This window comes from Thamnophis sirtalis, unplaced genomic scaffold (assembly GCF_051295495.1).
Source record: "Thamnophis sirtalis isolate CommonGarterSnake01/CBP01778 unplaced genomic scaffold, rThaSir2_p1.2 scaffold_1, whole genome shotgun sequence".
Taxonomy (NCBI): Eukaryota; Metazoa; Chordata; class Lepidosauria; order Squamata; family Natricidae; genus Thamnophis; species Thamnophis sirtalis.
In genome coordinates, this window is record NW_028261381.1 from 15,288,408 (window position 1) to 15,305,727 (window position 17,320).

General features: G+C 39.7%; 1 protein-coding gene across 3 annotated transcripts in view; it reads left to right on the forward strand.

Moving 5' to 3' along the window:
• LOC106539490 (calcitonin gene-related peptide type 1 receptor-like) overlaps nt 1-16,909 on the forward strand; it is an 87,241-nt gene extending 70,332 nt beyond the window's left edge. For all 3 annotated transcript variants that reach the window (XM_087708051.1, XM_087708056.1, XM_087708062.1), the window contains exons 9-13: nt 5,635-5,695; nt 5,821-5,887; nt 11,330-11,548; nt 13,245-13,286; nt 15,295-16,909. In XM_087708051.1, coding sequence (XP_087564177.1) covers nt 5,635-5,695; nt 5,821-5,887; nt 11,330-11,548; nt 13,245-13,286; nt 15,295-15,519 — 614 coding nt within the window. In that variant the 3' untranslated portion in view covers nt 15,520-16,909. The remainder of the gene's footprint in view (nt 1-5,634; nt 5,696-5,820; nt 5,888-11,329; nt 11,549-13,244; nt 13,287-15,294) is intronic.
• Nucleotides 16,910-17,320: the final 411 nt, after the last annotated feature.

The following is a 17,320-nucleotide window of genomic DNA, read 5'->3' on the forward strand; positions in this document are numbered from 1 at the left end:
GGGGGAATCAGGGTCATAATTGGGGTGTAAATTACATGGGGTCAGAGCTGGCTTCACTTGGGTATGTGCCGACATGTTGCTCCTAATAAATAACTGGATTTCTTTTGAAGCTTGGCCATGATTTAATTAGGGCATCCGTCGAAACCCTAACAGCAAGCCAGCTCTGACCCCATATTTTCATATAAGAGGTGATCTTGTACTTGTGGTATCGTGAGGGAACAGGATAAGCTTCAACACTTCATAGACCTATCCTCTCCTGGTCTCCTGTCAGCGAGACAAAGACTAGAAATAATTTCTGGGGTTTGGACAGGAATCTGTTATTTGTCCTGCTATTGGAACCTTCTAATAACCATTTTTGTTATGGGCAACATTATGCTAATATACACAGGCCTACCTTCTGCAGGGTTATTATGACCATAATCTTTTATTCTTTTAAAATGAATAATTTAGATTTGAGCCTACTTTTCAAATCAAGGGTGTTGGATGCTATGTAGCCTCTGGGATCAATTTTTATTCTTTCATAACACATGCTTATTTTAAGATCTATTAACAATCCATTAAATATGGATTTAACTGAGAGCTTTAATTTATGGAGGCTCATGTACAGAGACATTTTAATGTCACTTTAATTAGATGAAACAAGGCTTAAATCGAGTTGGATTTATAGCTTCAAATGCCAGTATTTTTAAAAAAATGAATTGTTCTATATTAAAGCATATTTATTGCTAAGGTTGATTCTAATTCTCTACGGGTATCGACTCATTTCATTAATTAGTGGTAGCTGTGGTACCATAAATTATAAACAAATCAACCCCGAATGGTGTGTGTGTGTGTGTGTGTGTGTGTGTGTGTGTGTGTGTGTGTTTTAAACTTAATTATTTCTGCTGCTGCAAAAGTATCCAAATGCAAATTTATATAATTCCAAACCAATTCTTAAAATTTCTTGATTATTTTCATTTCATGTCTGTCTGTCTGTCTGTCTGTGTGTGTGTGTGTGGATATGGATATGGATGTGGATAATGGATGGATGGATGGATGGATAGATAGATAGGAGAGAGAGAGAGAGAGAGAGAGAGAGAGAGAGAGAGAGAGAGAGAGAGAGAGAGAGAGAGAGAGAGAGAGAGAGAGATGTAGGATCAGCCATCAGGAGAGAAATTTCTTTAGAAAATTAGCCTTCTCTTGTTTGTTTTGCTGTTTTGTATTTTTTCTTTTATGATAAAACAAAATAAATATACTTAAGCAGAAAATTAGCTTTCCCCCAAATTGGGTATCCTCCAGATGTGTGGACATCATCTCCCTGAATATTCTTCAGTAACTATTTGCAGTGGAGAATTCCACACAACACATTTCTGTCAATTGCTGCTTTAATCCAAATGAGATTTTGACAGCATTTTGACAGCATTTTGTGGCTCCCTGCAAGAAACCATACCTGCTCTTTTCACCACTTTGCACTCCTAGCCTCATGATGCTGTTGTATCACAAGGTTAGCCAAGAGACCTGAACAACCAGGTAATAAGCTCCTGTATGCACATCCTGGAATCTACTTTCACCATGAGATTAGATTGATCAAGCCAGCCAGAGTTGGAAAATATCAGAAATCTGAATTTAAAACTGTGTATAACAAAAGTGTGTATAGTCAAGGCTATGGTTTTCCCAGTTGCAATGTATGGCTGTGAAAGTTGGACCATAAGAAAGGCTGAGTGCCAAAGAATTGACACCTTTGAACTATGGTCCTGGAGAAGACTCCTGAGAGTTCCTTGGACTGTAAGACAATTAATTGGTCAGTCCTAGAGGAGATCAACCCTGACTGCTCTTTAGAAGGCCAGATCCTGAAGATGAAACTCAAATACTTTGGCCACATAATGAGAAGGAAGGACTCACTGGAGAAGAGCCTAATGCTGGGAAAGATTGAGGGCAAAAGAAGAAGGGGACGACAGAGAATGAATAAACTCCAGAGGATGGTAGAGGACAGGAAGGCCTGGAGGCACATTGTCCATGGGGTCACGATGGCTCGGACATGACTTCGCAAGTAAGAACAACAACTCCAAAACATTCTTGTGGACATTTTAATTATTTACTGGCTGAGTTTATTCATACCCACTTTTTCATCCAAAAGGTCAACTAACAGATATGGAGCATAATTAAAATATACATGATTAAAATATACATAATTAAAATATGGATATAAATGATGATAAAAAGAAGAGAAGCAGGCACCAAGCGTGGTTTTGAATCAGCCTGTCTGTAATTTTGGCTGACCTGAGTTAGAGTAAACAGCCTGACATCCAGCCTGAAGTATGTATATATGTCTAATGTCTACTTCTTCTATGGGAATTTCTCTACTGCTAGTATTGCATCAAAAGTTGAGATGTTTTACTGATGCAATATTCAAAATTCCCTTGCCACATCAGTTGAGTAGCAAAACTTGGTCTCAAGCCACTTGTGCTTTCTTGCTTTCTCTTCTAGTGAATGGCTTGAAAACAAGGCTGGTGGTAAGGAAAAAGATATTTGTGGTCAATTTTCATGGGCTGGGTTCCAACAAAGCACTCAGAATGTTTGCCTGGCCGCATGAAGTTAGCGGCCTCCCTCTGAAAACTTGGAGAGTCCGTGTGCTTATGAATGGATTAAAGGTACAATGGACTTTTAACATCTGGCTAAAATTATATCTTAATGGCAAAGTAACTAAAACAAGCTTATTTAGTCAACTGAGGTTCGTTAAAAGTTAGAATCAGTTGCAGGAGCTTTGGAAGCTTAACAAACAACAGCCTTTCATTTCCTAAACAGAAATAGCTCTTTAGCTTTCTTGACAAAAGGCCCTTTCCAAGCAAATGATTTCTAATCAGGCTCATGGAACAAAGTCAAATGGTTACAATGCTGACATGATGTTAAATTGTATTTTTTTAAAAAACAAAACAAAAATGGAAATTGTCCATGCATGAAGAGTTCTGGATAACCATGCTTGGACAATAGCAAAGAGAGAAGGTGTGGGGGGAGAGAGATGATGATATTGTGATAGATCTGTGCATATTCCCATGATACAGTTGGTTAAGGCACCTGGGGTAGGACTTCTGATAGAAGTTGGGGGTTAATTCCTCCTTGAGGGAGAGGATAGACCCACCAGCTTTTAAAAAGGTCATGGTGACTGCCTCCTCAAGTGGCCATCACCTGAGCCAACTGTAGCATTTTCATTCATTCTCCAATCTTCCCTCTTTTAGAGAAGGTTCTGGAAAAGACAATCACACTGCAGCTCCAGAGGACTCTCAAAAATGGATTATGTGGACTTCTTTCAGTTGGGATTTAGACCCGGGGGTCTTACTGAGGTGGCTTTGTGTTGTGCAACATCTCCTTCCTCCAGAGCTGGTTCCAATAGTTGTTGGGGAGGGGAGCAAGATCTAGTGCACAGCCTCTACAATGTGCAGTATTGTAGAGCTCAGTTCTCTCTTCTTTCCTATCTAGCATCTACATGTTCAACTTTCAGTGAGGTCATGCAAAGGTTGGGGTTTGCATCATCAGTATGCTGCTGATACTCAGCATGTATCCCTTCCAGGCCTTTTGAATGATGTCATAGACATCCTGTAGCCAGAGGCTGTGGAGGCCTGGATGGGGTGGAATAACCTTTGGCTCAACTCAAGCAAGACTTTGGATGTTTGGACCTCCTGGTACTGGGAATCTTTCATAATTGGTTGTGAATGAGGTAGCATTGCCTCAGACCTGGTGCACAATCTGGAGATCCTCCTGAACTCACAGTTCCTGCTTGAATATGAGACCTACTCATGGGTTTGTCATGTCATCGTGGCTTCTCATCAGGGCTACTACAATGAGCTCTACATGGGGCTGTCCTTGAAGAACATTGAGAAGTTTCAGTTGGTGCGTAATGCAGTTGATGGCACAGATTGTTCGATGCATTTAACACCATTACTTTGTGAGCTGCATTGATTGCCAGTGTGCTGCTGAGTGTTGTTACCTTTAAAACCTGGGGCCAGTTTGCTTAAAGGGCCATCTTTTCCAGTTATTTTTACATGTCCCATCTCTCTAGCAGGATGGCATGCCGTGGGTCCTGTCAGCTAAGAAACGAAGGCTCACAGGATTCAGAAAATGAGCATTTTCTCCAATTGCACCCATCTTTTGGCACATTCTTCCCCTGGAGATTAGGTTGGCCCCGATCTTACTGGGCTTTCATAAGACCCTAAAAACCTGGCTCTGTGCTCAGGCCTGTGACAGGCTGTTTTTTGCTCATCTCTGCCCTCCGCAGCCCCCAGGAGCTTCCTAGAGGCTCTGCATTGCCATTTTGGTGAAGGGGCAGGGTTTTGGGAGGCAAACAATGCTGTATTCAGTGTATAAGACGCACCCAGATTTTCAGTCTCTTTTTGGAGAGAAAAAAGTGTGTCTAATACTCTGAAAAATACGGTATATACTATCCCACTAAGATTTGCATCTGACTCTCAAAATGAATGTGATGTATGTGATTATGGTGGTGTGTTGTGATCCTTGGGATTGGTGAGGGATGGGACAGAACAGCAATATGCTAATGTCATCCAGAGGAACTTGTTCTCCTTAAAAATTAAGAGAATCTCCCTCACTGCCTACCTTTTTTTCTTGATTTGTTTTTAATATATTAAGTATGAAAACCTAAACTTCTTTAATTTTCCTGCTGAAAACTTTCTCCTTCGCTTGTTGCTCAAATTTGATTACACAGACTGTTGCTCTCCATGGATATGACAATTGCTGGATATCCAGAATGAGGGAAACTGCATGATGAGATGCCTGAAGCAAAGCCAGCCTTGTCAATGCTATTGCTCTGAAGATACATTATATATATATATATATATATATATATATATATATATATATATATATATATATATATATATATATATATATATATATATATATATATATATATATATATATATATATATATATATATATATATATATATATATATATATATATATATATATACACACACACACACACATATACATATATACACATATATACAACCAATTTCAACCAATATATATATCAGCATTGGTACACAGATGACTTACTTTCTGGAAGCAAATATTGTGGGGGTAAGACACCCCTAACACCCTCAGGGTGTGTGTTCTGTTACGATACAGCCTGTTGTGCCTTCAAATGGCTTCTACTGTACTGCCGTAAAATGGCTCAGTTATCAGACAATGCCGGGTTATCAGCTAGTAGTTAATATATTGGAAAAGGGTGGTTGAGTGACTACATATGCCATACTAGGTTATATGTTTATTTTATTATATTTGACATGAGCGTTTTTTAGTCAAAAACAATTAGTCCCATAAGGGAAGGCGAACTGGGGCCCAGGCAATAGGAGATGGGGGAAGAAGGTACAAGATTGAGGCATTAAAAAGACCCTTCTGATGATTTGAGGGTTCTTCCCTTGCAATTGGGAAGGTTCTTCTATCTTGCTGCTATCAACTGCCAGTCAGTTGAAGCTCCACTCTCTCTAAGTGCCTGATCTTCCATCTGCTGGGAGGGAAGGGTGATATTTCTCATTGGTCCCTGTGAGAATCCTGGCAAAGCCCATACCACCTCTTGCTTCTGCACTCCCAAGGTTGAGATGTCTCGGTAAGAAACCCATTGTTTGCTCTTCCACAGGCTTCCCGTTGATACCTTCCTGCATACATGCTGTAGCCAGAAGCTTATATTACGATGACAAGTAAGTCACTCCTGTCTTTGAAAGAGTTTTTAATTTTTTTAAAAAAAGTCTCTTACAAGAAAGAGGGCAGAATTATTATTATTATTGTTTAACTTTTGTATTGATTTTGTTTTAATATTCTGCAGCTGCTGGATCAGTTCAGAGACTCATCTGCTGTACATCGTCCATGGTCCTATTTGCGTTGCTCTTTTGGTATGAACTTTTAAAGACAGTTTCTTTCTTTCTTTCTTTCTTTCTTTCTTTCTTTCTTTCTTCTTCTTCTTCTTCTTCTTCTTCTTCTCCTTCTCCTTCTCCTTATTTTTAAAGAAATTTTAAACCTTATGTTTTCTCAATTTGTAAGGACTGTCAATCTTTTATTTAAATGGACGTAAGCTAAACAACAAGTACATCCAAAGTGGTTCACCTACGTTTGAGGATAGAGATTTCTTGTGAAGCTGTGAAATGTGCCCGTGTTTGATGTCAGTGCTGAGTCTGTTTCACTGATTGGAATCCAAAGAGTTGAGTGTCTGTACTATTGGGCCCCTGGGACAGATTGACGTTAGCATGGAGCAGGATAAGTTGCTCCAGCAAGCCTGATAAATGTACCTGCTGAGCCAGGGCTGTTTCCACCAGTCTCTCTCGCCTCCTGGCAGGGCTGATTTAGTTATGCAATAGCAGCGCTGTGATGCTTAAGAGTTCTATGGTTACCATTTATATTCATGCTCAACAGATGTTCAGTTTTGTTTCTCCCCAGCCTTGCTTGCAAAAACAAAGTGATTGGGGGGTCGGGGGTGGGGCAAAGCTCTTGTTTTTGGGATGCCTTCAGCTTCAGCTACAACTTCCATTGTAATCTCTGCAATATTCTGCAGCCCCCCTAGCTTTTCATCCCCCCTAGCTTTTCATCCCCAGTGAAGGGAGCCTGAAAGAATGAGGTCTTTTCAAAGCAGGAAACAGTTTGGGGGAACTGCAGAATGATAAGAGGATACAGTAATGCAGTGGTTCCCAAACTTGGCAACTTTAAAACTTGTGGACTTCAACTCCCAGAATTGCTGGCTGGAGAATTCTGGGAGTTGAAGTCCACAAGTCTTAAAGTTGCCAAGTTTGGGAACCACTGCAGTAATGGAACACAGTAGGGGCAGCACTACCAACCTTAGCCATTGTAATACCATAACCTTCTAAATACCCGCTGAAGCCATAGAAGATGAAATGTTTTTTTTAAAATGATCTCCGATGAAAAAGAAAAAACTTGGAGATGGAAAAAGCGATCTTGGCTCAAGCACCAGACACTGCAGATACTAACAGCAAAGGTCTTGGCTGGAATTCATTGAGGAGTGGCATTCACAAGAAGTGTGCCAAAGTCCCATCAACAATTTTCTTATAAGCTTGAACAAGGAGTTCTCCTTTCTAGCAAGTGTTGTCTTCTGAAAAAGTCAGGACAGTCATCCAAGTGCCTTTTGAGGCTTCTACCCTTCACATGTTTGGGGAAACAAGCACTTCCCTAATAAGATCCTGGCCTCAGCTGTTGCTTGTGTTCATTAGGAAAGAGGCTGAAACTAAACCCACTTGTTGCATAATCACTGGTTTTAATATTGAACATTCGATGTCATTTTGGCTTCCTGCAGTATAAAAGCATCCAAGAAATTACCATAATTGAGTAGCGGTAAGTGGCATTTATAAATTGATACAGCCGTATTCTTGAATACTTCCTCTGATTCTGGTCACCCACTGAACAGTTATATTACAGTATTGGAAAAAGTGTGGTGCCTAGCGGTGGAGTTCTCACCTCACAATCAGGAGGCTGTGAGTTCAATCATAGGTAGAGGCAGATATTTCTCCCTCTGGGCACAACAAGAATATATCTGCTGAACAAAACTCCGCATTGGTCCACTGCCCTTTCTGGACCATTGGGCATCCGGCCAGTAAACATTCAGTTGCCCAGAGTCCACCCTTGAAGGGATTATGGATTCATTAAAAGAAGATGATGATGATTGGAAAAAGTGGGGAAAAGGACAATGAATATCATGAAAGGCCATCAAGCATTGACAGATCTGCTTTCAAAAGAGTGGTAACACGTGCAATATAAGTTCCGTTATATTTAATGGAATTTGTTCCAAAATTGCAAGCTAAGAATCAGTGTAAACGTTTATACTAGTAGACCAATGTTCCTGTTTTGCTTTCATCATTGGGGTTTTTCTGTAATGAGGGTTCTTATGAAAGGGTTAGCTTGGAGGGGGAATTGTATCTATTCCACTGGTAGCTAGTCTCAAAGTCCTCATTCATCAGGAACCAAATTAGCTAACTTGGACCTTGCCATTTCCTCCACAGGATGCTTTCTACAATCGCTGTTTCCCTCTAGAGACAACTTTATTTCCAAAGAAAGCAATGGGTTACAATAATGTTCCTCTTAACTGATGATTGGTAGGGAACCTGACAAATATTAGAGGAAGTTTTGAGTTTGAATGATTAAATGATTGCTCACAGCTTGGTGGCCAATATTAACAGAAATGAATGGTGATCACATATGAGGACCTTGGCTGTTGGAGTCTTTTGATGGTCTACTTCCTGGCTCCAGAAGAGAGCTCAAATCAGTAGACAATACAAAACGCAAAGAGACCAGGACCATACACTTAATCCTACCCCAGTTCTCTGCAGCCTCCACTGAATCTGGAAGTGGGGATGGCTGTATTGGCATTGGCTTGAATGCAGTTAGTTTATCAGAACAAACCAGCCTCCTTATTTTGTTCTTGCAGAAAAAGCTGTAGTCACATTAATGTCAACACAAATAAAGCTGTCCTCCTCCACTGAATGTGTGGAGGCTGGAGAGAAGAGAAGCCAGAACAGTGTGCACAGTCATATTCCCAAGTGAGATTAAGCTTTTCATGCATTTATGCAAACACCAGAATGCTCTAAGAGACAATAGAAGACGATTCTATTGTCCTGTTGTCTCCCAAGAGAAAAGAATTCGGGTACCATTACGTAGTAGGAGCCTCCTTCAGCCTAACTTAGAGAACTGGAATTGCTTTTCTGTGGGACACATAGGTTTCTTATTCTATTTTCCCGGAGCTTTTTCTTAAAATAGTTTCATGTGACCGCAGTGAGTCAAAAGGCTGAAATTCTGATGAAATTCATGTCTGTTGGGACTATTCAATATTTGGAGGGGACAGAGGGGAATTCTAGTTATGTCAAGAAATGTCAAGAAAGAGCATGCTTCTCAAAATAGATCCTTACATCACTTATATAGAAGATAAAAACTTACACTATAAAGATTTTGATGTAGGATTTAGGATTTTAGGATTTTATTAGAATTTATAGGCCGCCCTTTTCCCTGAGGGGACTCAGGGCGGCTTACATAAAATAAGGAAGGAAGGGTACAGACAATAGACGCAAAACAATACATAAAAGTAAAATAGTAAGCAACATTCATTCATCATTCGGGTGGGGACAGATTATCTTTATCCCCAGGCCTGACGGGCTAGCCAGGTCTTAAGGGCTGTGCGGAAGGTCTGGACGGTGGTGAGGGTACGAATCTCCACGGGGAGATCGTTCCAAAGGGTCGGAGCTACTACTGAAAAGGCTCTCCTCCGTGTGGTTGCCAGTCGGCACTGACTGGCAGATGGAACTCGGAGGAGGCCTAATCTATGCGATCTAATTGGCCGCAGGGAGGTGATTGGCAGGAGGTGGTCTCTCAAGTACGCAGATCCACTACCATGAAGGGCTTTATGAGTGACAAGTAGCACCTTGAAGCGCACCCGGAGATCAACAGGTAGCCAGCGCAGCTCGCGGAGGATAGGTGTTATGTGGGCGAACCGAGGTGCACCCACAATCACTCGCGCGACCGCGTTCTGGACTAGCTGAAGTCGCCGGATGCTCTTCAAGGGCAGCCCCATGTAGAGCACATTGCAGTATTCCAGCCTAGAGGTCACAAGGGTCCGAGTGACTGTTGTGAGGGACTTCCGGTTCAGGTAGGGTCGCAACTGGCGCACCAGGCGAACCTGGGCAAAAAGTAGGGCCAAAAGCCGTCATCACTGGGGGAAGCAAAAGTATCACTGTGCTCAATTGGTGCCCTGATATAAATTTCCGATGACCGAAACTTCATGTGATCCTCCTTTGCGACCATCTTTTTAAAAAAGTTTTTTTATTTTTTTCATTTTCATAACAAATAACCACATGTATACTGTTACATAACCAACATTATATTATATTGTTAAATGTTTACATCAATTTGTCTTACCATCAACCCCCGAAAATGATTATTGGTTCTTCTGCTCTCTATACACCGTATTTATACCCTATGCACCACTTTCTTCTCCCGCTCTCCTCCTCCTCCCTACCGCCTTTCTTCCCTCTTTCATCCTTCTCTTCACTACTTCCTTTTCCTCTCTCCTTCTCCTCTCTCCCCTTTCCACTCCTTCTTTCTCTCCTTCTCTCCTCCCCTCCCTCTCTCCTGTCCCTCTCTTCTTCCCTTACCTCACTCCTCTACTTCACACTCTGCATCTCATTTACTTGGTGTATTTCAGCATCTGAGCGAGTTCCATTTTATGTTGATGGTATTTATAGTTCCATTTCAATATACAGCTTTAATTTTAACATATATCCTCCTCCTTTTTTGAAGAAAAGAAAAAATATACATATATAATAATTATATTTTTAACCCACCCACCCCCAGCCTATTTTTGGCTGGCATGTGGACCTGGTTACAATTTCCAGCTATCTGTCTGTCTGTCTGTCTATCTATCTATATCTATCTATCTATCTATCTATCTATCTATCTATCTATCTATCTATCTATCTATCTATCTATCTCTCTATCTCTATATCTATATCTATATCATCTATATATCTATATCTATCTATCTATCTATCTATCTATCTATCTATATGTATGTATGTATGTATGTTATATTTGTGCTGATAAATAAATGAAGATTAGATTAATCTAAATAGATACCTTTCACCCTGGCTGGCTGATAAGGAGTCAAGCTCTGTGGCTCAATGGTTAACACATCTGCCTTAGAGGCAATACAGCACAGGCTCGATTCCCAGTAAGGGTATGGCTAGCTGATGAGAGCTAAATAGCTTGAAATAGATCTATACTAGTCTCCCTTTATTTATTTATCAGCACAAATATAACAAATGTAACAAAAAGGCAACAGTAAAAAATATTGGGTTTCTGTCTGGATGGTCTCTTGTGACGAGCCGAAGGACAGAGAATGGAAGTAGTGATCTTCCTCCCATATTTGGGCATACCGGGGGTTGTAAAATATATATATATATATATGATGGTAAGCCATACCCTTACTGGGATTTGAACCTGGGCTATATTACATATTAGGCAGACGTCTTAGCCATTAGGCCACAGGCTCTGATCCGTTATCCATTATAAAAAAAATCTTATATATATACATATACATACATACATACATACATACATACATACATACATACATACATACATATATATATATATATATATATATATATATATATATATATATATATATACACACACACATATACACATATACACACATACATACATACATACATACATACATACATACATACATACAGTTACATGCCCTAAATTTGTAGTTCTGTTTTTATAATCTCAATAATTTCCATTATAAGTATATTTCATGTTTCTTTCCCTTGCAGGTGAATCTCTTTTTCCTGTTGAACATTGTCCGTGTTCTAATCACAAAGTTAAAAGTCACCCATCAGGCGGAATCCAATCTCTACATGAAGGCAGTCAGAGCCACCCTCATACTGGTGCCCCTACTTGGCATTGAATTTATGCTGGTCCCATGGCAACCCCAAGGTCGTGTTGCTATAGAGATTTTCCACTATGTGACGCATATCCTGATGCACTATCAGGTATCAAGGGGTCAGAAGTGTTGGGAATTTATAGTGCTTGGAACCTGTACAAAATGAATACATTACCCTTGTTTCCCTGAAAATAAGACCTCCCTGGATAATAAGCCCAATCAGGCTTTTGAGCCCATGCGCTAAAATAAGCCCTCCCTGAAAATATTGCAAAACAGCAGCAGCCATGAGGTGACCATGCTCGCTGCCTCGTGAACCTCAAAAATAATAAGACTGCCCCAAAAATAAGGCCAAGCACTTATTTCAGGGGTCAAAAGAAAATAAGACCCCAAGACCCTGTCTTATTTTCAAGAAAACACTGTAACTGATTTCTTATTTATTTATTTATAAAATTTATATGCCGCCCAATCCCGAAGGACTCTGGGCGGCTTACAAAAAAGAGAAAAAAAGACACATAACGAACACATAACGGAAAAAAATGGTTTAAAATAGCAACACCTCATACATTCATTCTAATCGGGGCTGGACCTCAACAGTGAGGTCAACAGCCCCAGGCCTGCTGGAACAGCCAAGTTTTTACAGCTTTCCTGAAGGCCATGAGAGTGGGTATGGTCTGGATCTCTGGGCGTAGCTGATTCCAAAGAGTCGGAGCAGCCACAGAGAAGGCTCTCCTCCGGGAGCCCGCCAGCCGACACTGTCTGGCTGACGGCATCTGAAGGAGGCCCAATCTGTGGGATCTTACTGGCCGCTGGGAGGTATGTGGCAGTAGGCGGTCTCAAAGGTACGCTGGCCCTAAGTCATGTAGGGCTGTAAAGGTAATAACTAACACCTTGAATTGCGTCCGGAGACCAATTGGTAGCCAGTGCAGCTCGCGGAGGACAGGTGTCACGTGGGTGTACCTCGGTGCACCCAATATCGCTCGCGCGGCCGCATTCTGGACTAACTGCAGTCTCCGAACGCTTTTCAAGGGTAGCCCCATGTAGAGCGTGTTGCAATAATCCAGACTTGAGGTGACAAGCAGCAGTTGGAAGTCCTGAGTACATATTTTAGTACAGTATTTTCTTCAGATTTCTCATATTGAGAACTGAATAACAATCCAAGAATGAGAGAAAGGGAACAAGTCCTTCACATATTTTTGCCCTCAGAATTGTTTTTTCTAAAGATATGAAAGGGAGTAAGCCTGTTTTTTATAGCCAGGCCTTTTACAATCATGCATGAGTTCCTTCTAAACTTTGTAGTTAACTGCTCTGGCAGTCTTCCTTCTAAGATCTGTTTTCTTAGCCAGTAACATTTGGCTATGGAATAGCCACAAGATCCATTGTAAAGCCAAGTGAAATCGTGATTAGAAAGAGAAGAACAATTTTCAGATTAGAGCAAATGTCATCAAAGCTGCAGCGAGCAGAGAAACTAGTGCATGAAAGTTATCATTTTTGGGGAGATATTTTAGAATCCTCTTATTTCAGTCCTTTTTAAGTTGGTCTAACTAAGATGGGTCAATGAAGAGTAAATCAAATGATACTTATGGCCTGTAAACCCCACTGGCTTCCAGCTGCCTGTCACTCTTTCTCCAAAATATTATTGATAATAAAGGTTTCTCTGGAATGGCATGAGATGCAGTTCAGGGATCTGCTAAAGCATAACCATGGAATGACTTCAGAGAGTATGCCTGGCTTAGGTTATAATATCATTCATTTATCAAATACAACCATATGTAAGGCAAATAATAATTTCTTGTTTCACTCTGCAGGGTTTGCTGGTGGCAACGATTTTCTGCTTTTTTAATGGAGAGGTACAGTAATTCATTTATATATCTCTTTTTTTATGAATGAGTTGGATTGCTGGTTTGAAAGCTAGCTGTGTTCTACAGCCATTAGTAAAGAAAAAGCTTTTAGGATGGTTCCAGATCAAGCTTTTTAAATCATCCTGCATCTTTCATGGAATTTTAAGAAGATTTTCTTCCATTAGCTATCAACCATCTTCCACCTCCCTCCCTAACTGTTCTTTAGTCATTTCACACATAATATGCTCAAAAAGAATGCATTATACCACGGGTGTCAAACTCACCGCATCACGCTGCTGTCACATGATGTTTCATGATGTTTTTCACATTTGTGGAGCTGGGGTAGGCATGGCTTGTATGTGACACATCTGGCCCGTGGGCCGCTAGTTTGACACCCCTGCACTATAACTTTCAATGAGTCATACTGAACTTTCTGTCTGGAATCATTTCTTATCTGTAGCTGAAAGGGGAAACAACGACTTTCTCAAATGTTAGCACCAAATATAATAATTAAATTTCTTGCAAGTAAAAACAAAATAAATACATAGATTTAAGCCAGAATTATCCATGAAACTTTAAATCATGGCTGATTTTGCAGTTATATTTTGATGGCCTCAAACTACAAGTCCCTTACAATGTGTTGATTAGTTTTCAAAATATAAATCTTCATGATTTATGATAGAAAATTCTTGTTCCCCAAATAATTATCATGAATGGGAAACACTGTTTAGAGGCTGATCATTTTGAGCCACAAGATCCCCTTCAACATCTCTTAATCTTTAACAGAGCAAATTTGCAGTCCTTCTCTTCTGCTATCAACTGTTCTTAGGCGATGAATTCCATTCACATTTCATCAAGGCCTCTAGTAAATCAAACTTCCTGTTGCACAGGTGGCTTACCACATTGTATGAACGGAAACTATTGTAAAACAGAACATCCTTCCAAAGAAGTGGGTAAACAAATTCAGACCTTATGTGGCTTCATTTGTACTAGCCAACATATTTTTAACCAAGGTGAACTCTATTCAGGAAACAGTTTTTCCACCAGCTTGATGGAAATATAAATCAGATTTGTCAACTCAAAAATCCTGCAGGATTAAGCCAACAAAAATACACTATCTCACATGCTGCTGAGCATCTAAAATTGATCAGTAGTGTTACAGAAACTTTATTACATACATATGGAATTCTCCATCCTTGTAGTTGTTCAAAGAGATTTATGTGGATTCTCAGTCTTTCAACCAGAGATTCTTCCTTGCAGGCCAACAATTTCAAGGCTAATTATAACAATTATGAGTGTTAGAAGTGATCGAATGGTCCATGTTCCATCTAAAAGTTTCTTTTATAATGCATGTGTTAATCTTTATGTGCTGCCTGAAGATTCTTTGCTGTTCTTGTACAGGTTAACACAGCTACTATTTTGAAAAATATTTTGTAACATTTTCCTTTTATTCAAAACGACAGTCATTGCATGCACATTTCTGTATCTTTAAGCACCTAAATCAAAGGCTCTTTTGGTTATTACAGAACTGGGATGAACTAAAATTCAATTAATGGTATTTGGGGAACATTTGAGGCTATAAAATTCTTAAGGAGAGTAACCCCCCCATTACCGAACTCAGGTGTCAGGGTGGTGAAAATGTAAAGTGGAAATATAAGTATAAATCAGTATAAAATAGTTATTAATGTTATTAAAGAAAGCTTGCTCCACAATTTATATAGCATTAAATTATTCAAGTGACCAAATGAACCATCTAAAAATGCAAGATCATTGTATAAGTTTTTCCCCTTATACTTTGACTTTTTCAATATCTTTTCTTGTCTTTATATATCTTAGTTGCTCAGTGTGTATTTTTCCTTCTATTTCACTGCAAAAGGGAAAAAAGCTCAATAGACTTGAATCTTGACCAACGATATGCAATTGATGATCCAGAGTAGAAGAGAAAGAAAACAAGTCCCAGGTTTTTTTCCCCCTTTAACTTCTATCAGTTATTTTTTTTCCTTTTTTTCTAAAATAGGTCCAGTCTGTCCTACGGAGGCACTGGAAACAGTACAGGATCCAGTTCGAACATAGTTTTGCCCACTCCGATGGTCTCCGGTCAGCTTCTTTTACAGTTTCTTCCTCCTTCACGGATGGCCAAAGCTTCAATTTTAACCATGACTGCCCCAGTGAACATTTAAATGGAAAAAGCTTCAACGAGATGGAAAATGGTCCTTTTAAACCCGAGAAGCTGTATGGGTGATTACAGAAGATTGTCAGTTCTCACCAATGTGTTATTTCAAATAGATGGCTCCCTGAGCAGCAGTGACTTTTGGGAGGAAATGGCTGTTCCTTAAGAATGCAATGAGTTTTAATTTGTTTATTGTGTCTACACGCATTCGCATATCTTTGCAAGTGAATGCTAGTATACTGGAGCTCGTGACACCCAATCATTGGAATATTAAGCTTCAACCTCTGGATTTAAAACATTCAGAAAGATGCTGATTGAGATTTTAACGGGATCAATCATGCCCTAGTTAGATCTGTTCTTGTACATATGTTTTCTGCATATAAATATATCTGGAGATAGATAAACTTTGCCTCTTCAACTTCTACTGTGTAGACAAATTGGGCAATTTATTTTGTATGAAGGGAATCAAAGAAAGTTCTGTATTTTTTTTTCCAGCAGTTTGTATCTTGACTGGGTTGTCATTTTGCAGCCATTTTGTTGCTTCAATACTTGTATATACGGTATTTATCATATTCTGTTGTCTTAAGTGCAACCAACAAACACAGTCTAAATCTTGAAGAAGAAGAAAAATCACTAAATGCAAAGCATTCTTTTGGATTGACTGTGCAACTTCTATGTCTGACAAAGATGGATACAAACCAATCTGCAATATTCTGAATAAAGTGGATTCAAATTTACTAGACATATGAGGGCCAACATTTTCAAAAATGCCTCTTACCTTCAATTCCTGTAAGCAGTTGAAAAAAATATAGTCATCCCATCAATACCTGGTAGGCATAGGAACTATGAGGATGAAGATGGGTTTTCTGTCCTTCTGTGGCCTTCTGTGTGTGTTTGTGTGTATGTATGTGTGTAGGACATGTTTTGAAGGTATTATGGCAATGTTGGTAGTTGATTTGTATTCAGTAAAGAAAATAGGTGCCAAGGTTTTTTTTTTAAGTATGGTAATTTGCCAATAGGCTTCTCTGATTGGGCTGATGCTTTAGTAAGAAGAACAGAAGACAACAGATGAGCCTTTTAGGGAGCAGAGAGGAATGATGAGGTTCATACCCTAATTTATTTATTTTTCCTAAGTGGGAACCTTGGGTGAGAGAAATCATTATTAGAAGACAGTGTCTAGTAACAGGTGTAAATACCCACATGGGCTCCATAATCCCCACCGCCAGAATGTGGAACACTTACAGACAACTTTGATCATATCCCTCTATAACGTTCATAGAGGCATTCTCACTCAACACCCTAGCTAGAAATGAGTCGTTCCTTTCCTTTGAGCAAAGACCAAATGTTGATGATCTAACCATACTGGGCACCCCAATTCACACATCTAAGACAGGTCATTATTTTGGCTTCAAACATACAGATGTTGGACAAGCACAAGTAGGGTTGTTTAGACCTTGACTTTTTTTTTTTAAAGAGCTAATGAGAAAAGTCCTTCCATTTATGACTGGAGGGAAGGGAAAGAAGAACAAATTATTATTTTTTTCACTTTTACAGCCCTGTGTATAGTCTCCAAATCTATCCTGGATCATTGGGGAACTCTCCAGAGCCGGTTCAGGAGGAGTTGACAAAGTGAAATTATCAAAAAATTGTTATTGTACTGGCAGATTTTCAGTGGGAGTACTTTGATTCTTGTGTGTGTGAGTGTGTGTGTGTGTGTGTTAGTGGGCTTGCCTCACTTTGTTCATTTGTACAAAATGGATGAAATGGCCAGTGAGGCCCTCCTATTGGATCTTGTACAGAATCCTTAAGAGGCTACAGTTAGCACTTTACATTAACAAAGTGTCCTCTACCCTTGTCCGCAAACATGGAAGCC